The 23,558-nt window shown below is 41.4% G+C and overlaps 1 protein-coding gene across 1 annotated transcript in view; it reads left to right on the top strand.

The window, feature by feature from the left end:
• The first annotated feature begins 9,237 nt into the window (after positions 1-9,237).
• The window catches only part of tm6sf2 (transmembrane 6 superfamily member 2), a 34,950-nt gene continuing 20,629 nt past the window's right edge, over positions 9,238-23,558 (top strand). Inside the window, exons 1-2 of the mRNA XM_039766702.1 lie at positions 9,238-9,567; positions 18,065-18,168. Of these exons, the coding sequence (XP_039622636.1) occupies positions 9,476-9,567; positions 18,065-18,168 (196 nt within the window). The 5' untranslated portion in view covers positions 9,238-9,475. The remainder of the gene's footprint in view (positions 9,568-18,064; positions 18,169-23,558) is intronic.

The raw sequence follows: 23,558 nt of genomic DNA, 5'->3' as shown, positions 1-23,558 counted from the left end.
TGATATACTTAAATGAAGTTGTAACAATGAATTATTAAAACATAACGAAAAGGTCTGAATTGAACAATAGGGTTAATTAACATTGGCTTAAAGCTTGAGCATGTGAGGTCAGCCTCATCTTAGAGAAACCACCAGCTTTATTTCCCAAGGTTAAAAAGAAGTAAATGTTTAATGAACAACCCCTTAAAAAGCAAGAATAAACTAGTGAGAAAGCCCAAACACCTCTATTATGAAGCAGTGAGAAGATCAATGGGAAAATCCGTAAGACCCCCCTATTAACAAAGCAGTGTTTATAATAATGGAAGAACTGTCATGTATATGAAGTTACTGGTGGCTGGAGATGATTGGCTAAGATAAAAGACTTCTGCATATTAAGAGTCAGATTACGTGATGTATTAGATAAGGTAATGGTAATAGAGAGTATAAAAGGGTATGAAATGCTTAATGAATTGCTCACTCCATGAACCGAGACATTTGTGCATATCTGTGTGAAAATAAAGAATTGTTCTGCATTCTCATCTGACTCTGTGACTGCCTTCATTGAAAACAGTAGTAAGTCTGCCTTTACTTATGTTCTTCTGGCCTGGATTGGAAATCTTAATGTCCGCAATAAAACAATAAATCAAAGTGTAAAATGGAGAAATAAGGTCTCAACCGACAAATCTAACAGACCTGTTTAATAAACAAGTATTACAGAAAGCAGCGTGTATTCTGTCACACAGGACTCACCCACCAAATTCTCAATTCCAGTTGTTGCCTTCAGGTCACAGGTTCAGGGCTTCAAGGACAAAAAGCAACCGGTTCAATACTCTTTCATTCCAACTGATATTATTCTTCTAACATTCACCTTTAATAAAAGTCCATAGGCTTAAATCATTAAATGAACTGTTTTGCATCAGTCATTAGGTAAGCCTGATGAAGTATCTAAACCTTCAAGATTTAGCATTTCGAGGGAAGAAGCTCATATTAGCCTGGCCTGTTCTGAGGGGGGTGCCTGCTGTTGTGGTAATCTCTAGTGGGAGCGATGCAACTACCAAGAAGTGAGAGGCTAACGTTATTGAGTCCAATGAAGATGAAGGTGATGATGGTGCCCAGGGCCTCTGCCTGATGATCTGCAGCAGATGCCTTACAGCATTTCTGTAGACTGTGCATTAGGAGGACCAATTACTCAGCAAGTAAGAGAAGTGGCTGTACAGCAAGGGTCTTCAATTTTTAACAAAGTCATTTTAGCCTCATCCTATTTTTCTGTTTCCTTATTTTGCACTCTGTTCACATTTATATATTGCTAGCCACGTTACCTGTTAAAGACATAATAAAATAAATGTAAAAATATTTCTTATCTCTTGCCCTACAAGTGCCTTTCCTCAATATTCTCTTGTGTCTGAACTTCTCTTGACCAGCGCTCCTTCTCTCCAACGTGTTTCTGTAAAGCCTGCTTCTCAAACTCTGTCATTTTGAAGTGCCTTCCTCACCTCCTATTCACTTTTGTTCCTTCCATCTTTGAAGGTATAGAAAAGTATATACTTAAAGTTGATGATTTTCATATATTCCAAGAGAACCATGAGCAAATATGAAAATAAGCATCATAGTGCATGTTAATATAGCAAGGTTAAATCACAAAAAGGCCTGTGACACTTTATTTTAATTTTTCTTAGCAAGCTGGAAACCACCAATATTTAATGAGTGAAGGTCAGACATATAGAGAGAGGCTGACAGGTAGAACCCAATCCCCCTGTTTCTTCCAGGGTGGCAAAAGTAAGGTGAGGACTAGAGATAATGTTGGCAGGAATTGGACGGGTTCAAGGTGGGGAGAGGGCCTGCCAGGTGGCCATAATGGATAAGCTAGAGTGCTACGCTCATTATGCCGGGAAATATTGGTGGAACTAATTAGAGACAAGAACAAGAGAATGGGAAGTTGAAGTCAGATAGTGAGAGAGGTAAACTTTCGATAAGGACTGCAATAAATGAAAGGTAGCCGAGCTGCTAATTGCTCAGTTCATCTGAAATGAGACCATGTGTCCATCACGCAATAAAGCTTTATTCTGCCTGCACATCCTGAGGTCTCCTGCCACAACAAAGGCGACTCTTAGCATGCTGCCTAGGCCGTTACTCCTCCTTGTGTGTCTCACACTCACATATTGTCTTTCAATTGCATCATTAAAGCCAAGCTGACCAATCACAACAAAACCAAACTGACCAATCAGATTGTTCAGAGGGACTGGACACACGTACACAGATCTTAGCATTTTTTTATACAGTAGATTGATCCTGCTTTTTTACAGACAGCTAAAACTCCACAGAAGAGCAACTAAATTGTTTCAGGACATCGGGAGATGAGTTATAAGGAAATATTAAAAGAGCTGAGCCTTTTATGTTTAAGCATAAGAAGACTAGGAAGTGACATGATTATTGAAGCGTTTAAAATTATGAATGGAAATAGTCCAGTGGATTGAGACTGTGACTTTAAAATGAGTTAAAGAAGAACATGGGGACACAGTTGGAAACTTGTTGAGGGTAAAATTTGCAAAAACATCAGGAAGCTTTTCTTTATACAGAGACACAGACACGGAATAAGAGACCAAGTAGTGTGACAGACAGCAGAAATTTTTGGACTTTCAAAACTTGACTTGTTATTTTGGAAGACTTAAATGGAGAGGACTCACTGCATTGGACCTTCATTTGAATTTAAGAAAATTAATACAGTTCTGAGGTGTCTGCACATTAGAAGATTATCTTGTTTATGAAAATGTTTTTAGTGTATTGCATTCAATATATCTCAGTGTGCGTGTATATGAGGGCACAAGAGGAGTTGATTCTTAGGGGCACCACAGAGTCTTAATTCATTCCTGAATGACAAACACTGTTTTGGGGATCCAACAATTAAAAATCCATTCAATTGTTAGGCTACGAGGCTTACCTGAAATGTACAAAGTGCACCTGTAAATGAGAAACAGCCAAGAATTCATTTCAGGAGGACACGAGAAAGTAAATGAATCATAATTCCATCTCTGACCAGTCAATCGGAAATGTAATAAAATATATTGTATTGACCTCAAAGTGTTAGGTTTGGAAAAGGAAGAAACCCGGAAGGACAAAGAAGGAATTGCAGGACAGTTTACTGGAACAGTCAAAAAAAAAATTACACGATTGTAAAAGCAAAATGAATGAACTATTTACAATCGCCTATGAATCTCTCATTGTTAAGGCCCTGAGAGATGCAGTTACTTAAACAAAAAAAAACCAAAACCGCTGATTTCTCAGGCATCACCCCTTTCACATTCACCGGCTGTCTCTCTCGAACCATCCAGAAAGAAAAGAAAATCCTGCCTCCGTCCACCGCCCCTCCATTCAGGGTGCCGCCCTTATTCCTCCCTTTACTGTCAATCATACACATGATGTCAGTCCTCCGCCACCCTCGATTGACCCAACAGTCACTTCCCCCCTTGGGTTTCAACCCGGCCGGGACGCTACACTATTCACACTCCTCTGGACTTTCCCTAGTGCTGCTATTTCCTTCCAGAGGGGTTCAAACCCAATATATGCCTCCTCCAGCTGCAACTATGCATGTAAAACTTTCCCACATTGCTATACATGTGGGAGATATAAGACTTTTTTTAATGCATATTTGCTTATTGTTTGTTATGTAGCAATAACTGAATTCAACCCAACACTTGACAAAAAGTTTGAGTTTCTGCCTGCCAGTAATAGTGGGAATCACCACACTGCATTAAATGGCCAGGTGTCTGCATGCTGCACTGTTTGCAGCACACTATTAAAAATCCTGGTTCTTTAATGACATTTTATTGTTCTGTATTGAGTTGTGTAGTTCCACGTACAGCCATTGATTGACAAAGCACCATTAAATTCCGGGAAGGGTTCTTTGCATATGAATTTGGTTCTTTGTGCTTTGAAAATTTTCCTAATATGTAGAAGAATCCTGAAATCTTTAAAGTATGGTAGGCTGACAGGACACTGACAGATTAAGAAAAGCTGGACTTAACCTGTGTTATTGTATGCAGCAAAAGTCCTTTAAAACCATGAGCCATGGTTACTTACTGTATGAAGCTTTTTTCGGATATTAATAAATAAAGGTTCCTTGTTGAGTCTTCATGTGGATGGGTCTTTTGGGAACCAGAAATGGTTCCCTTATGGCATTGCTCTTGAAGAACCACTCTGGCACTTTTATTTTTAAGAGTGTACCGTATGATCAATTCTCTGCTATGAGCTCCACTCATCACATCACCCAGAGGCCATCATCTGCACTGCACTGGGTGACACCAACCACCAACCCTAGAGGTGCCACTATTGCAGAATAAAAAGTGAATGAGAACAACTTGTAATGATTTGTTTGAAAATCAGATGAACAAGAATCGTGAGACTGGTTCTTGGGTAGCGAGTCGTTCATGAATCAAAAGACCCAAGACTCATAATTCAGGTGGTTCTTGCTCATGCGTATTAAATAGCTCAGGTTGGATGGTTGGGAGACAAAGTCAGAGAGGTGAGATTGTGCTGGTTAGGACATGTGCAGAGGAGAGATGAGGGCTATATTGGGAGAAGGATGTTAAGGATTGAGCTGCCAGGTAAGAGGAAAAGAGGAAGCTTAAGAGAAGGTTTATGGATGTGGTGAGAGGGGATATGCAGGTGATGGGTGTGACAGACCAAGATGCAGAGGACAGAAAGATATGGAAAAAGATCCACTGTGGCAACCCCTAACGGGAGCAGCCGAAAGAAGAAGAAGAAGTGTCGGTGAAACAAAAAACACTGGTGACCTCACACAGGATATGCATGTGCTACAGCACTCCACTTGCACTCTACTGAGTCAATTTATTCAAACTCTGGAATTGATTTACAGTATATGATTCACTGAAAAGAGTTGTTCAAAATGAACTAATTTTTCAAGAGCCGCCAATCACTACTGGCCGAGTCAGCATGACGTCATGCACATGGAAGTTGTCCCATTCATTCACAGTGCAAGGGAAACCTTTCTCTTGAAGATTCACTGAGAAGGGATGGAGTCATTGAATTCTGAAGGTTGCAGGTTGGCGATTGGGGGACGGCGATTAGCTATGACACCAAAGAATCAATTTCTGGACTGAAGCACACTCTACTCAGGTACTTGTTCCATACGTATACTGTTCGTGAAGAGAAATGCTTTGAAGTTTGTGTGAAATCTTAGCCAGATTTCACTTGTGTGCCTTTGTACTTGTTAAAGTAATAGCTGGGATCCACTGCACTAATTCTTTTTGTATTGACCACTTTAATTATGTCGCCTCTTAATATTCATTTGCTTAAAATGTAAAGGTTCAACTCCTTCAGTCTCTCCTCGTACCTCATAACTCTCAGTCCCAGCATCCTCCTAGTTGCTCTTCTCTGAATTTTCTCTAATGCTGCCTTGTCTTTTTGTAATATGGAGACCAAAACTGTACACAGTACTGTAGTTAAAACCTCATAAGTGTGTTATATAATGCAAATATAACATAGTCACCACCATAGTGGGCCTGAGGGGGTAATAGCTACAATATCTACATTCTACAAGAATGTAATATATTTAGAACAGCATGCACAAAAATCCAAGAGGAATGCCCCTTAACACCCCCATGTTCAATATAATATTTTATTTTATATACTTTGCTAATCCCCAAGGGGAAACTGCCTTCTGCAAGGCCTTTGCTCAAGGGCCCAACAGAGTAGGATCCCTTCTGGCATATGTCAAAACTCCAAAGGGGAAAGAATAATTAAGAACTTGTGTTAAATGTCAATACCATCACAGCAAAGACCCAGCAGCAGACAAAAATAGACAGTCCTGCCATTTATTTGTTTCTGTTGTGAACTTACCTGAGTCAAGCACAGCTGCCATGAACACTTCCAAGGTTGCCCACTAGAAACACAGTCAAAATACCCGACTAGGAACCCAAAGGACTGAGACAAATCTCTCTATTATAAAAAAAAAAAACTTGGGACGAGACCGCGACGAGATGTGATCTTTTGAAGAGAGATCTTTGAGAGACAGACAGAGAGACACTTTCATGTCCCACAAGATGGGCGTGATACACATGCAGAGCAGGTTAGAGATAATGGAAGTAGGAAAATTCGAAAATCTCAAGAAAATGAGAGTAAAGCTCACATTAGCGCAAACAAACGGAAAATATTACTCGGTGAAATAACGGAAAAGCGAAAACAGATCGAATAGTGTTTGATGATGTCTGGGGGAGAAGAGAGACAAGGCAATGACTTTAAAATGTTTGAAGTGTCGCATGAAATGCAGAACACGAGGCACGGGAGCAGCAGCAAGCCAGCTGCTGATCAAGCAAAGAGGAGGTAAAAAAACAACTGTTATTTGTTTCCCACTATATCACTGTTTAAGGGGGATTTTGGAGCAGTAAACGTGTCTCCTTGAGGGGCATTCAGCTCCTCTCTTCATAACGGCGCATAGCGCTTGGTGGGGGGGAAGGGGTTGGTGAAACCCCTAGTCTTTGGAAAAATAAATGGCTTATTTTAGCAAAAAGACTGTGCAAGCCCCAAAACTCCAAAGAACACAAAGGAGATGCCCGAAAAGGCAAGGCAATACACAGTAATAAAGTCTCAATACAGAATCCAAAAATCGTGATCAAAAACAGAGCAGAAGTTCAAGACATAACAATAAACACAATTCCAGTCAGAAATCCAGAGGCAAGGTCATAAACAGAGCAAGGCTTCAAAAAATAAATAATCACAGTCCTGATGAAATGAAATCCAAAGACAAAGTTGAAAAACGATGAGCAGGGTCGATAATCCAGAAAATACAAGCAATAGCAATAGCACAGGAACTCACCAGAACTCTCCACTCCCTAAAACAGTGGTGGCGAACCTATGGCACGCATGCCAAAGGGGGCACTCACGCCGTCGCCCGAGCACAGAGTTCGTTACTATAAAGCCAGAGGAATGCGGGGCCGGGCTGCTCCCCTCACCGCTCCCCCTCTTCACACGCACCGGAGGACCTTTCTCACATCACCCGCCCCTCTGCCCAGCAGCCCAATGGGAGCGCTTTCTTCCTCTCCTGTCTGGGGTAAGGCGGGTGGCACACATGCTGCTTGAGGGTGCGGCACGGACTGCAGCCTTTTGAGTCTGTGATTCCCGTGGTAGGTTTGGAGGGGATGTGGTATAGCGGGTCCACAGCTCAAAATTGAAAAGGCCAGTTTTAACAGTTAATTGCCGCTTTCAGCGCAAAGGGTTATGGTAGAGTGGCCGGAGCGGTTTCCGGGAGCTTTGTGATGCGGGCAGTCCTCGCTTAAGCGCACAGGTGAGGAGTCGTCCGCATCTGCAATTATTGCCAGGAGTTGCTAATCGCCACACCTGATCCACGACCCTGTAATATATAATGGAAGCTTTGGGGGCGGAGCTTAATAGGGAAGACCTGCGTGAAACACTTGAGAGGATCGAAGGGATGACAAAGGACAGCACAGTTAGTTATGAAAATGAAATCCTTAAAGTGTGGAATTCTCTGCCAAATAATCTTAAGTCAATCAAGGCACTTGAGATTGCTTTCCTTACATTGTTTGGAACATCTTATGCTTGTGCGCAGCTGTTTTCAGCTTTGAATTAAATCAAATCTGACACCAGAAACAGACTAACAGATGACCTGAGTGCTGCATGTGTTGCTCTCAAACTTACAAAGTATGAGCCAAGGTTAGACAAATTATCAGCATGCATACAACAGCAAAAAGCACATTAATTGTTCAAAAGCATACCGAATGCAAACTTTTACCTTTCAACAAAAAGTTGTTTGTATCATTGAAAGCTCCACTATTATGTTTTTCTTTTAAGACAAAAGATGTTAATGTATGAGTGGCTTTTCTAAACTAAAAGCTCAGTAGATAGATAGACAGACAGAGCATCAGTATTGGCAGTTCCGTCCAATTTATCATCCAGCTGCACTCCCAGGTATTTATTGGTCTGTACCCTCTGCACACACTCACCTCTGATGATCACGGGGTCAATGAGGGGCCTGGGCCTCCTAAAATCCACCACCAGCTCCTTGGTTATGCTGGTGTTCAGTTTTAGGTGGTATTCAGGTTAAATTGCCATGTTGGCACTTTGGGCACTTGGTTTCTAAATGGTTCGCCATCACTGCCCTAAAACATTCAATGAGCAGCAAGGAACTATGGGAAGCCCTCCCTTAAATAGACTGAAGGGCCGTTCCAGGTGGTGATTGGCAGGTGGCCCCGCCCCTATTAGAACCATCACAAAACACAAATGTTAGGGCCTTTCCCAGCACATACACAGTAAAATATACAAAACAAGCATTAACACAAATAAATGATTCAAAATTAAACAAAACAGACAAGAAACACAACTGTGAACTCCAGCCAGGGGGACAATGCTGGCTGAAACATGATAGTTTCCACATCAACCACTTTGAAGAAGGATGTATACTCATTTTTGAAAGTGTTTTTGATCCCTCTCAGATGATAATGAGATAAAGCAGGCATTAAACAAATGAGGATGGGATTTCTCCGTGGGCGTACGTGCTGCACAAGTATTATAGTTTGGCACTTTGACAATATGGTCACCCGATACTTTCACCATCAGAGTGACACATTCACCTGATATGCATAATAGTCAGTCACTGTAATAAAGTTAGCCTTTCACTTCTGTTATTCCCTAATATTTGTCATAACTGAATAGCTTTGCAAGTGTCATTTCATAAAAATAACTACCTGACAAGCTCAAGCAAAGCAGGAACTACTTACAATTTCATTTTAAAATGTATTTAGGTTACATTAATTGGCAATTGTAAATTGTCACTGTATGCGAATATGGGGCATATATGTGTGTTTAAGTGTGTGTTAGTGTGGGTGGTCTTTGTGATGGACCAGAGTCCTGTCCAGGCCTGTTTTCATCCTTTTGCCTAATCCTGGTAAGATAGACTTTAAACCTCCACCAATACCGCCCCAGCACTGAAATGGGTTGAGAAGGTTATAGAAGTGACCTGCTGAACTCAGAGTCCATTGAGGGCCACAGTGCCTGCTTAGTCCTCGAAAGCACGTGCATGTTACGCCACAGTTACATTTTCTAACTTCTTCAGATTCTGTATACTTCCGAAAAGGCTGCAGCAGTGATGAACTTTTGCTCTCTCGCTCAACGATGCCGACTTGGCTGATTATCGACACAGCCATATCATTACCCCGCCCCGTCACCTTTTCTTCAGTAGACTGCGAGTTTCACAATCACCCAAGGACTCACCAGATCGCGGTGTGCTCGCTTCGACCGGATGGGGTCACTCGAGAGCCCCGCGGACTTTGAGATCGCGACACAACGCGACGTGTACCAGTTGCTTAACTTGACTCTCAGGCTACGCCGAAACAGCGTGCAGCTCTGTCTGGGATTTAACCCGAAACCATGCCAGGTTGTCGTCCGAACACAACCGACTAGAATATCCAGCTAACTGCGTCAACAGGCACGTGTCTTCAGAGCGTTTGGTGGGACTGACGCGGAAATGTTTGTGCCTCCAGTGCTCCGGGTGTTTTTGCTCTCTCTATGTGCTTTTCCAGTTTCATACCTGGCAAACCGGCTCTCGGCTTTTGAAGAGTAAGTACAAGAGTGATTCACCCATTAACGGTCGGGAGCTAACGATTTCAGTGCGGCGTGTAGAGAAAATCAGTAAGGCGGCGGGCGGATAAACACACTGCCTCGGGAGGATAGACATTAACAAGAAAGGTCAGGCAGCGCAGCCTTTGTAGTGCCCCTGGAGAGGTTTAAGCTTACGTATAATTTCAGAAATCACAAGTGCATGTCAGTTGTGTTTCGTTTTTATTCTGCAGGGCTGCTAGAATGGGTGGCTTTCTCAGAGTCGCGGAATCAGTAGGTGGTAGGGATGGTTTACAGTCCCAAAACCGAAGCCACTATAGGTCCCCAGTCTGAGTGGCCACTCCAACTTGAACTTAAGGATGAAGAGTTAACGATACTTTGTGACTCCGCCACTCAAATCTAGAAATTTCATCAAGACCCCCTTACGACCTGAATTTTACCAAATGCGAGAGGTACAATATCTTTGTCTGGCTGCTTGTAATCGTGTGTATGGTCTCGATAAGGACTTGGGACGATCAGTAAGACGATGCACAATGCAAATGACCACCCTGCCTACACGAAAAAAAGTTTACAGACCGATGTTAACTTTTTGCATCAAATTTAAGGTTACTTAACTTTTACTTACAGAAATCTCTCACACGTCACATTAACACAATGAATTAAAGTTGAACCAAAGCAATTAAATTGTTTTAACAGAAGCGTATTCAGGCTCGGAGGCTGTTCTAAATACTCAAACATTTGACGTTAAAAGTGGTAACAATTAACACTTTAATCCTCAAACATAATGCAATATTTTAATTTCCCGATGCACATTAAGTTCATTTCGCTTAAAAAGTGCACGTTTATGCACATGACCATCCCATTGATGATGTTTTGCATAACACCCCTCCCCTTTTGTTGTATTGCGGTCCAAAGGATCCCCACACCTTTGTACAGTTGTAACGAAACTTGAAGACTTTTAGGATTGCCGTCGGTCAGAGCCGGCCATTTCAACAGGCGACATAGTCAGTGGCCGTTGTCACACGCCGGGCGCCGTTTATGAAAGTGAAGGTGCGCACGCTCCGTAAAATCCGCTGTATGTACGCAAAGGGGCGCCGTTTATGCGCGCTCCGGACACCGAGCGGGGACCACACAGGTATTCGATGTGTAATAATTGCCGACTGCCAGGTGTGGACAACGAGGGGCGATGTCCACCCACCCTGCCAAGGGCACCACATTGTCTTCAGCCTGCACTGTCGCCCGTTTTTGTGGTTGTTGAAGATGATTTATGACACGTTTTTGATACACCGGCAAACTTGTTTTGCACTTTACATTACAAAAGTATCTTTTTCTTTAATTCCAACGCAGCATGATAACTACAAAACAAATAATATTACGATTCCACGAAAAGTGCAATCAGTCAAAATAAATGAGCGTTTCTTTTCTTTATAGTTTATGTTGATGTGTTATAGTTTGATACACCCCTTACATTAAAATGTTAATTTATATATTTTTTAGTATTACTGAAATAATGTGTGCTAAAAACACCTTAAGTATATTTAGTAAATGCAGCATATTATTTAAATAGGATTACTTTTTTTAAACGATGCTATAAAAATAGTTAAAACCCCATTTTTTTGAGTAAGCTGCAATTATTTAGCAAATTGTAGTAAACACAACTCACAATAGTTGAGTCGATACTACTAAAATAACTGGCAAAAAACATAATTATAAATGTGTAGGTTTATATGAAAAAAAATCGTGTGTCCACTTACCGTAAAAATAATATATTAAAAAAACAAAACAAAACAAAAAACATTTTCTATGTAGAAGTGAATGCGAGAAGACACGTCCTAAGCTAGACAGACCTGCTGCGTAAGTCCTGTTAGGCAATGCAGTCAGAAATGTCAACAAGAGTTAAGTTGTCAGCTGATAAAAAGCGGAGCCGGCATTGGCTGAGTAAACTCGTACAGATTTTCTAAAATACTTTTGACAGTCAGCGTCTCAAATCGAGCTGATGCAGGGTCGGATGTGCTTACCAGTTGTAGTAGTTGTAACAGTGTAGATTGACTGGTAATGTCTGGATGTAGACAAGTGTTCATCGATTATTTAAGAGGGGACCGAGCCCTGAATGTCAGTTTTCAACATTTTCAATAAACGAGTCTTGCTCGTGACTTGTTGTGTGTCTCATTCCTCTAGATTGCTTTATAATACTTTTTAATATTCTAAGCGAGTCCACTCTCTGCGCTCCGTTGATGCAGGATCGGATGTGAGGCTTTTTAGGCCAGTATCAGCAATCAATAGTCGAACTATGCGCGCTGGATCTGGAAAAGGTGGCAGCAGCCGTTTAACTCCCGACTCTCTTTGCCATGCTGTGGCACCTGGGCTACAAGAGAAGGGTACCAGATACCCGGTAACAGTCGTATTGTCGCCTGATCTCGTGCATCGGATTGGGTTTTGGACGTCAGTCAAAAACAAATCTAACGACTGTAGTTGTTTCGTTATCCTGATAAAGCACAGGAGAGGCTAAAGGCTGCAATTAGATAATTCGGTATTCTGAATGAAACATAAAACGATTCTGTGGTGCTCACCTTTTTGTGTAAATAGATTAAGAAACACATGGCCACATTCGTTAAAAAGAAACTTTGTTTCAATAACGACATGTTATTACAAACATGTTGTTCAACGTACTTTTCTCCGTTTTGTAGCCTGCGGATAATTGAGCCGCAGTTGAATTTTTTTACTGCACCTGCATATTTTGACCATTGGAGGGCGCAATGACACCGAATATGCGGCTCAGATGGATTCCTGGTTCTCTCAAAACACCCCAACTATAGTGCTGATCAATAAGAGGTCGAAGTGAGTGTTTCAAAACCTGTGGGTCGCACTGGACGCCCCAAATGGGTTGTTAGCTTAAATTTATTAATAATTATAATGAATCAGCCACTGCTTTAATGTTTATTGGGGTTACTGATGGCTCATTTCAGTTCGGCACACAGTCAAATGTGCATTTGACATATGACTGTCATAATTCCAGTTACAAGCAGAAGACAGCCTGTTTTACATCACAGGATTCATTACCCATTTTAAATCAGCCTCATTTTTGACCATTTTCTTTTACTTTGTTTTAACTGGTTATAACTTCATCATCCTTCACTCAATATTCATGTTGTACCCCTCAAATAAAGAGCAGACATTTCTCTTTCGGAATTTTATGTAGCTGGAAAATTACTATGTTGTAATACGTATTTTACAGCAGAATCAGTTGCAAAATTCAGCAGCATTTTTCTATAAAATGCACTTTGAATGTTATTGTTTTTACACGGGTGTTGAAATAAGACACCATACACTATATGTCAGTGAACGTGTCAGGAACAACCAGAAAAAATGGTTATAACGTATCTACAATTAAAATGTCTAATTGATCTCATTGTTTCTAAGGTGGCCATGATAGATCGTCCATCTAGCCCTGTAAAGAGGCTTATGAAGCTCGTGTTCTGTTTTATGAATTATATTTATTGAGTTTTTTTGACACCCATTGCACGTCCAGCTGGCCTGGAAGGGGGTCTCCCTCTAAATTTACTATTCCCAAAATTTCTTCCATTTTTTTCCCCTACAAGGTTTTTTTTTTTTTTTTGTTTGGGAGTCTTTTCTTGTCTTCTTAGGGAATCACAGCTGGGGAGCTGTCAAAAATAGGGCCCGATCAAGCCTTTTGAGGCATTCTTTGTGTGATTTTTGGACTATACAACAATAACAATTTATTTCTTGTAATGTTACTGTTTTGAAGCAGTACAAGAAATAAGATTCTTTTTCTTTGTTTTTACTCTTTTCAAATAAAAGAAGATTTCCATAGCAATGCCGGTCGAAGCCCATTTGGAGCCCTAGGACGTCAGATGTCACCCCTCGTTGTCCATAGTGGGTCGCCGGTATTATTAGACTGTGCTAATCAGTTTTTGGGTCCCCCTCGGTGTGAAGAGCATGTGCACTTTTGTCACCTAATGGATTGATCGGCTCGAACCCATGTATCGTGTTAAAGGGCAGATCTTATGCTGATCTTATACTCGCTATCCAAATTGCATCACCGACAATACAAGATTCAAAAATGTCTTTACAAAAAAAAAAAAAATCCTGAAATACAGGAAATGGAAAACATAGAAAGTGGAATGTGGTGTGGTCTTATTATTAAATAAAGTCTGTGCCTCAAATTGTATGCAGTTGAATCAAGACATTCAAGAAAGCCATGGAGGCAGTGGTTGGAGACGAGTGTTGCTGGGATGCCACAATTCGGCCATCTTTGAGGGGAGACAGAAAGACACTGCAACGTGGTTTCGGGTTGTGCAACACAGCATCTTAATGGCTAAAACACTGCACTTTAAACTTAGCAATGAGTAAAAATGAATGATTTTATGGAATTAAAAAAAAATATATATTGTATTATTGTTCAGTCCTGCTGGTGGGTCCAGCAGAATGGGGCTGAGTTGAAAGAGTTAAGAAAGTTACAAGACAAGTTTCTCAAATCCCCCTTTGCATCATCTAGTCTGAACTCTTCCAATTTCCTTTCAAACTCACAAGATTCATCCCAAAAATTGGAACCAAAGAGGAATTTTAAAAGAACACACAACCCACATTTTCGGAGGGTTATATTTTCTTTCACTACGAAGCGTCAAGAACAACGGCATTATTCTGAGGTTGTGGTACTGCCAAATGAAAGGATGAAGCCTTCAGCTATAAAGACAACAAAGCATTCCCCATTGAGAAGAAAATCGTTTGACTTTTTAAAACAAAGCAATTAAACTCATGTGGCTTCCCAAAAAAACATTCTAGCGTGTTTGCACAACAAGCCAGCAGGCACTGGGGGCATCGTCTTTGTGCATTAAAGGTGTGTGCTGAGATTGCAGACTAAAACCTATTCCTCTCTGCGCTCTCTTCACTTCATTTAACTCTGATTTTGACAAACTTATGAAAATCAGACAAGACCAGGTTAGCTATAAAGAAGACAAAATTTGATTCAGCATTAAACACCTGTGTGTCGAGTTATTCTTGGATGAGTACCGTGTACATTTCTTCTATTATGTACACTTTAATATGTGGTGTGATCAAAAAATACAGTGTTTTAAAAAAGAAACGTTTATTGCAGTAAAAGGTTTACAACTACTAGTCACCCTCAAAATACTCTCCTCCACTTCGAATGCACTTATCCCAACGCTCCTGCCACTTTGCGAAGCAGTTCTGGAAGTTTTTTTTCGAGAGTGTCTTTAGTTGGGCTGTCGTGGCCACCTGGATGTCCTCAGTGGATTGAAATTGTTTGTCTTTCTTTTTTTTTTTGAAATTTTATTGCAGTCATTCCATACAAATCAACCAATTTTTACAAAAAGTAGGATTGAGAATTGTTTGTCTCATTTTACAATACAATACAACACAGTTTATTTTTGTATAGCCAAAAATCACACAGGAAGTGCCGCAATGGGCTTTAACAGGCCCTGCCTCTTGACAGCCCCCCAGCCTTGACTCTCTGAGAAGACAAGGAAAAACTCCCAAAAAACCTTGTAGGGAAAAATGGAAGAAACCTCGGGAAAGGCAGTTCAAAGAGAGACCCCTTTCCAGGTAGGTTGGGCGTGCAGTAGGTGTCAAAAGTAGGGGGTCAATACAATACAATACACAGAACAGAACAATTCCTTAATACAGCATAATAATAAAAATTTTAGAAGTACGGAGCAGAATTTAACAGTAGATGATATCACATAATAAGATTTGGATATTTTTAGAGTCCTGGAGACCTCATCCATCTAGCTGCCTCCCCATTTGGCCATGCCACGGCTGAAATGTTGCTCCGATGAAAGGACCCCTCTTTCCCATGATTCCTGTGATCCTCCATCAGGGATGACTTTACCATAGGCAGGCAAACAACTTGCAAGGTGGGCCGTGGCACCAAGTGCCACATTTGAGTGCCGAGAAGAGAAACAGAATAGGTGAGGGTTAGTATTCAATTCTAACTATCATGTTACTTATGTTTTAGTGCTAATGACTAACAACAGAGATGCAGTCTGTACAGTTAATCAGCAGTTCTAGTCAGGGTGTGCTAAACTGAAGTAGTGAGTCTTCAGCCGGGATTTAAAGGCTGAGACAGAGGGGGCATCTCTTATAGAAGCAGGAAGACCATTCCACAGTTTAGGGGCCCTGTAACTAAAAGCTCGACCTCCCACTGTTATTTTATTAATCCTTGGAATCCTAAGCAGACCGGCATCTTGAGATCTTAATGTGCGCTCAGGTTTGTAAGTCATGATAAGTTCAGACAAGTAAGCCGGACCTTGGCCATTTAATGCTTTATATGTTAAAAGGAGGATTTTGAAATCAGCCCTAAACTTAACCGGGAGCCAGTGTAAGGATTTAAGAACTGGAGTTATGTGTTCATATTTTCTTGTTCTTGTGATAATTCTTGCAGCCGCATTCTGGATTAACTGGAGGCTGTATAGAGAACAGTTTGAACAGCCAGTGAACACCGCATTGCAGTAGTCAATCCTACTAGAGATAAATGCATGAATTAATTTCTCCGAATCCTGTTTATTTAGAAAGCGCCTTAATTTCCTAACTAAATTTTCAATTTAGGGAACAGCCAGAAGTCGCACGGTGCCAGATCCGGTAAAGAAGGTGGATGCGGACACAGCATAATGTTTGTGTTCAACAGAAATATCGTACTAGGGTTATGTGGGGATATGTGACAAGGAGCGTTGTCATGATGACGAATGAAGCCATTTCAACATTTTCCTCGGTTATCGATGTTGAAGGTCGTCCTGATCTTTTCTCATCTTAAGCTGAGTCAGATCCATTACGAAATCGATCAAACCGCTTGTAAACAGTCTTAATTGTCTGTGCAGTGTCACCATAAACCGATTTTAACGTCTGATGGGTTTCCTGAGCTTTTTGCAATTTGAAACAAAATTTCATGTTAATGTGTTGCTCGATATCCATTAAGAACGACAAACTTGAAAAACACACTTGAACTCAACCGTGGCTCACAAACGACTGACAGTATCAAACAAGTTGAAACTCATCACAAAGTCGGCTCCAGGATGGACGGGTCAGAACCTGCATTGAATTGTTTTGCGTTGCTCTTGGATGGTGCTCTGCATCAACTTTCACCCCACTTTTTGATCAAACCTCGTAAATGTTTCTTTTGTAAGAGTACATCTCTGGCTCTGCAGTGTGCAACATCTTTCATGTTTTTGGACTCTTTATAGGTATTTCGGTGTTTCTGCAAAGGTATTATTCAGTTCAAGTTTATATTGAAATATATATGTAGTACCAGGGCCAGCTGTAGGCCTATGGCCAAGTGGGCACCAGCCTCTGGCTTTTCCTATCTTGTGTTGGATGTCACAATAGCATTGTGTATAACATATATATATATGAGCGCGCTCCAATCTCTGAGGTAGAAATGTTCAATGATTTCACATACAAATGTGAATATACACCAGTCTGAAAGGGGGGGGTATCCACCCACCACAGTACCCTTGAGCAGGGCCTGTGTAGTACAATGACATTTTTACTTGCACATCTCCTATAGACTAGTGGTAGCAATACAATACAGTACCAGGAACAGTGGGCCGGAAACAACAATGAATAAAACGGTATACATTAAATTGTCTTTGTGCATTAAAGGTGTGCACCGAAATTGTAGACGAGTCTTCTGCCTGCAGACTAAAACATATTCCTCTCTGCACTCTCTTCATTTCATTTAACTCTGACAAACTTGTGAAAATCAGACAAGCCCAAGTTACCTATAAAGAAGACAAATGGACGCTAAATTTGATTTAGCATTAAACACCCCTATGTCGAGTAATTTTTGAATGAGTACCGTGTGTATTTCTTCTATTATGTACACTTTAATAAATATTAAATATTTATTTAGTGTTATTTGTTAATGTATGTCATTCAAGGGAAAGTCTTGCTAGTTTATATTATAATTATTCCTAATAAAGAGTCATCACTGAACAAAGACACACAGAACTGCATCTCAAGGCCAGAAAGGTGGAGCACCACTGAGCCAAGTCACATTACAGGGGGTCCTCGGGCTACGACACAGTTCTGTTCCTACAACAATGATGTAACCCGAATTTTGGTGTAAGTCGAAACGCACCCTAGCCTAAGTCACTTACCTATCCTAACACATTTGCAAAATCATAATCTAGAACATAAAAACACAACTAAGCCATAGAAAAAGCAAAAGGACAATAATATACTATACTGTACACTTATATTTATTTCTTCTCACGTCTCGATTTTTTAAAGTTTTTATGGGAGTTAGCGTTGTAAACTCGAAACGTTGTATGTTGAGATGTTGTAACCCGAGGACTCCCTGTACCAGACACCTCAAGCCAAGTAAGCTGCTTTTCACCTGACAGTGCATCTGCTGACCCTCAATGGTGCCCCAATAACCAGATTTCCTACTTTGATCCTGGAGTGCACACCGTGAGGTTTTGAAGCAGTCTTATGTGATTCTCGATCCCTTCTGTCTTTCTAGGCCATCAGCTGTCCTAGGACTTGGTGTGGCTGCAGTGCTGGTGGTATTCAGCGTTGCGTATGCCACCGTCAGATGTGATGTTCCTGTGGACTGCATCTTCTATTGTAAGTACTGAAGTGTTGGTTGTGTGGAGGTATTGCAGTGAATGTTTGGGGTGCAGTGCTGGCATTAAGAGGTTTCTCGTTCAGTATGAAGCATCAGCTTATCTTGTATTCCTTCTGGAAGCTCACCAACTCACCACATGCATTTTATTTTTGGTATTGAGGCTTTTGGATCATCACCTTCACAATGTGTTATATTGAATCCATTTCTTTGAGTCATCAGCAATACCCACTGTTAAGGTAGATTTTCAGGTGTGTATGGTAGGGCAGGAAGATGACAAGAAATAACACCCATCTACTGAAAGCTTAGAAAGGATGGATGGCACAATGGCCATCTCTTGGAAAACTTGGAAAGCCCATAGGTGAGCTCTTTGAAAATTGGCCTGAAAGTGACCCAATTATATTCTCTTATGCCCACTTCTTGCAAACATTTTTCATTCAGTTTAGGGCTATCCTCTTCTGGTAATCATTATATGAAAAATTCTTATATATTTTGAATATATTCCAATTTTGGTTAAATATCCTGAGTACTGCCTATACATCTGTACCATATGTGCTTTTTAGATGTCTTTCATTATTCTTAAACCTTTATTTTTCTGCTCACGATGTATCTGCAAGCCAAGAAGTACTTTTAACTCCTGCATAGGTTAAAACTTTCATTTTAATTTGTGACAGAAAGCCCTTCAATAAAACAGGATTCCCTGTGCACGCAAAGTAACTTGATCAAAGAGAAGGCAGAATGGAATACACCTCGGACTGCCTCACTTTTGGAGGTGGCCGAATGCTTTTATTTGGTGGTGTAGCGTTTTCATTTCTTTTCTATTTCTTTTCATATCCATGTATTTTTTCATATTTCTTGAGAACAATCTTTTTTTTGCATCTGGAATTGTTCCCTGAACTTGATGATGTCAGGTAACGGGGCGAAGCTATGTGTGCCCACATTTTAAAGCTAGGTCCCACTAATTCATAAGCTAGCCCCCAACACACACTCGAATGTTTCTTTATGATTTTTGTAAGTCCAAGGGGGACCCCCACAACTCTGGACCGTTGATCGATCATTCAATTGTCAATCAATCCAGTTGCTCACTTCCAAGGGACCCCATCTCCCCTGGAGCTGTTCAAAAACAAGGTGGACCACCCTGGATCTTATGACTTGCCCACTCAGTTGCAATTTCTGTCTTCACCTGCGTCTGGTAGCCCCTGGATACTTGTGTGCTCTGCTGGTGCATTTGATGAAAAAGCATTTCGCTTTAAAATAACAAAATATGTTTTTGGTTGGTGGTAATTTTTGCTAGTCCAGAATATGATGAGGTAGGCCACTCTGCTTTTGGTCACAATATAATTTGTTAAAATTTTAAACCAACTTTGAAGGATTTTTTAAAATAATGTACTGTAGTTAGAGGCAATGTACTCTTTAAAAAAGGCACGTGGCCAATTTGCCTGGGCAATTTTTTTTACCTTTTTGAATGAATGAATGATTTAATAAAATGTATGGAATTGAATAGATTAACTATGGTCATGAGGATCATCTTCCTGGCAGTGCTGCAGCTTTGCGTTTCTTCTGTAAGAATATATCTCTGGCTCTGCAGTGTGCCACAGCATTCATGTTTTTGGACTCTTTATGTGTTGTTGCAAATGCATTATTCAGTTCAAGTTTATATTGAAATATATATGTAGTACAAAGACCAGCTGTAGGCCTATGGCCAAGTGGGCAGCAGCCTTTGGGGTGCCATGACTTGGTGAGTGCCAAGGCTTATCCTGTCTTGTGTTGTGTTTAACATATATAGTGTACTAGCCAACCCGCGGCGTAGCATACGCTGCATATAATTATTTATTGATGTGTGAACACTTCCTGAAAGACACAGTTGTCCAAATGGGGAGGGTATGAGGATACAACTGTCAGGGAATGAAAAGATGGAACTCTGGAGAGAGCAACATACAATTGTCTGTGAGTGAAAACAGGTTTTGGCAGATACAGGCATATTTTTTTAAACGTTTGTCCTTGTGCCTTATTAATAGTCATTGCAAATGCCAATCTAACAGGAAATTGTCTGTGTGTAAAAATAAAAGGCAAATTAGAATCTGATGGGGTCAGGGAAATCCGGGGAATAAGGACAGTTTGTGAGGTAGCAGCTGTGATAGTCTTACACTTCAGTACATTGCGGTGAATGCTTGTAACAGAAAGTCTAGCGCCATTACAGAAACCTTTTGCTTGCATGAGGTTCCTGAGAAGCATGATGACTGAACCAATGTTAATTCTGAGTTTATGCGGAGGCATGCCAGTGGGAGTAAAACTATTAAGAAATTCTTCGGGGAATGCAAGTTGATCTGCAGGATTGTCTGTGACGATGGAGTCAACGCTGGTGAAAGTTACTTTGTCGTTAGGGATAAGTTTCAGCACCTGTTCATTAAGGTGTAGTGAGTCTTCGTTGGTGACGCTTAATATACCTCGCGTACTAAGTTGTTCCAGAGTGACAGTTGAGAAGTTGATGTCGCCATATACAGTAATTGCCTCGAGAGCGATGTTGGAAGGGTGAGAGTTGGCAGGCGGGGCCTTGTCATGCGTTCCCCATGACGTGAGAGAATCAATCAATCAATCAACATTTATTTATATAGCACATATTCATACAAAAAAATGTAGCTCAAAGTGCTTTACAAAATGAATAGAGAAATAGAAGACACAATAAAAAATAAACATAAATCAACATTAATTAACATAGAATAAGAGTAAGGTCCGATGGCCAGGGTGGACAGAAAAAAAAAACTCCAAAGGCTGGAGAAAAAAATAAAATCTGTAGGGGTTCCAGACCAAGAGACTGCCCAGTCCCCTCTGGGCAATCTACCTAACATAAATCAAACAAACAGTCCTCTTTGTATTTAGCGTTTTCATCGAAGGACCGGATGATGATGGTCACGTAGACTTCTGGCTTTCAGTCCATCAATGTTGGTGCATCATGAGAAAGGCTAGAGTGGGCATTCGTGGCTCTATCGTGCGTAACCCATGGGCGGGGCTCTGTTAGAATTGGTGGGCGGGGCTCTGTGAGTTGGCGGGCGTTGCTCTCTGTCTTGTGTGCGGTGAAAAGTCAACGTGGCTCAGAGGTGCATGTGGACATTTGCACAGACGAAAGCAACTGAGGCTGTATTTGGTGAGTTATTGCGCACGGGCACATGAGTAGGCAGTGCACATGCCTCGAGAGCGACTCTGGACGCGGGAGGATGGTTACAGTTGGCGTGCGTGGCTCTGTCGTGCGTATCCCATAATGCGGTAGGAGGGTTAGAGTTGGTGGGCGGGGCTCTGTCAAGCATATCCCATGGTCTTAGAGTTGGCGGACGGGGCTCTGTGAGTTGGCGGGCGTGGCTGTCTGTTTTGCTTGCGCTCACTGTCTTGCGTGCCCTTAGTGAATTATATATATATATATATATATAGATATTGTGTATAACGATTTCACATACAAATGCCAGTATGCTCCCGTCTGAAAGGGGGAGCCACCCACCACTGTATCCTGGAGCAGGGCCTGCATAGTTAATAACATTTTTACTTGCACATCTATAGACTAGTGGTAGCAATACAGTACCAGCAACAGTGGGCAGAAACAACAATGAATAAAACAGCATACATTAAATCCAACATATACACACAAAAACACACACTGTATATTGTAAAAGCCACCACAGGACAAGGTTAGAACATTAAAACAATCTAGACGAGAACAGCCCATTCAGCCCAACAAAGCCTACCAGTCCTATCTACTTATTTCTTCCAAAAAACATCAAGTCGAGTTTTAAAAGTCCCTAGCGTCTTACTGTCTACCACACTACTTGGTAGCTTATTCCAAGTGTCTATCGTTCTTTGTATAAAGAAAAACTTCCTAATGTTTGTGCAAAATTTACCCTTAACAAGCTTCCGTCTGTGTCCCAGTGTTCTTGATGAACTAATTTTAAAATAATAGTCTCGATCCACTGTACTAATTCCCTTCATAATTTTAAACACTTCAATCATGTCACCTCTTAATCTTCTTTTGCTTAAAACTATAAAGGCTCAGCTCTTTTAATCTTTCCTCATAATTCAACTCCTGTAGCCCTGAAATCAGCCTAGTCGCTCTTCTCTGGACCTTTTCTAGTGCTGCTATGTCCTTTTTGTAGCCTGGAGACCAAAACTGCACACAGTACTCCAGGTTAGAGTTTTGGGGGCACCTTGAGGCCAACCCTGTATAATTCTTAAAAGTAAATACAGTACAATCCCTCTTAACTGGACACCTCGGGACTGGACCCATGGCCAGTTGGTGTTTTGACTGGTTAATCTGACGCATACCTATTTTAATATAGAAAAATATTTCTAAGGTATGTACTGTACCTCTTCGACGTTCCTGAAGAAACCATATCCACAAGGCTTCATCCACGATTTCACACACGGGTTTTTTTCTCGTACAATGACTGGACAGTGTGTTGTAGCGGGTACACAGCTCAAATCAAAAAGGCCACTTTTTAAATAATCGCTGCACTCTCGCCTTAGCAAGTGGGCGTGGTATGTGTGGCTGATCGGTTCCTGGGGAATTCGTGATGCGGGCGATCCTAGCTTAAGTGCACAGGTGAGGAGTTCTCAGCATCGGTAGTTGTTCCCGGGAACTGCTAATTGCCACATCTGATCCACGTCCCCGTGATAAATAGAAGCGGGAGGCGGCTAGGGGGAGAACAGGAAAGAATGGGGGTTAATGGGGAAGAAGGCAGGTAGAGGAAAGCTGGTGCAGGAGAGAGAGAGAGAGCAGATTCGATGGAGCAAAGGCTGGCAGCTGGGAGGTGAGCCCCTGCAGATGAGTGTTTGTCCGAGACTCGGTGGGGCTGAAGAAAGCGGTCGCTCTAGCTGAGTGATCAATGAGCTGGAGTGACCGGTATTGAAGACGACTGGCCATCGAAAGGCAGTGGCACTCGTGGAGGCTTTGGGCTGGTTTAACCCCAGTGTGAGCGCCCTGGCTGCTGGGGAAAGAACTCAAGTCTCGGTCCGGATGGAGCCCGACGTAGTCAGGGACTGGTGGGCTACCGGACCAGTGTGGAAGGCATCTTCACTTGCAGGCAGGGTGACTCCCCTGTTGGGAAGCCCGATGGGAGAAGCAGGGGAGCCGCCAGGTAGAAAGAAGAAGGCACCGTGCTTTGGATTTTAAGAGACCGCTTTCAGCCATTGTTTTAACCTCGTTTGTATTGTTTTTAAAGGACTTGTTTTTTTACTAATGGATTTTAACCTCCACTAATTCACTCATTTTAATGGATTATTTATTTAAAGAACACTTTTGATACACTGCACTTTATTTAATTTGAACACTGTTTTGTTGTTTTCTGGTTTTAAAATACCTCTCACCTTCCAGGAAAGAAGGATGTGCATACATATAATATAAAAA

This window comes from Polypterus senegalus, chromosome 10, assembly GCF_016835505.1.
Source record: "Polypterus senegalus isolate Bchr_013 chromosome 10, ASM1683550v1, whole genome shotgun sequence".
Lineage (NCBI taxonomy): Eukaryota > Metazoa > Chordata > Cladistia > Polypteriformes > Polypteridae > Polypterus > Polypterus senegalus.
This window is presented reverse-complemented; position numbering and strand designations above follow the sequence as displayed.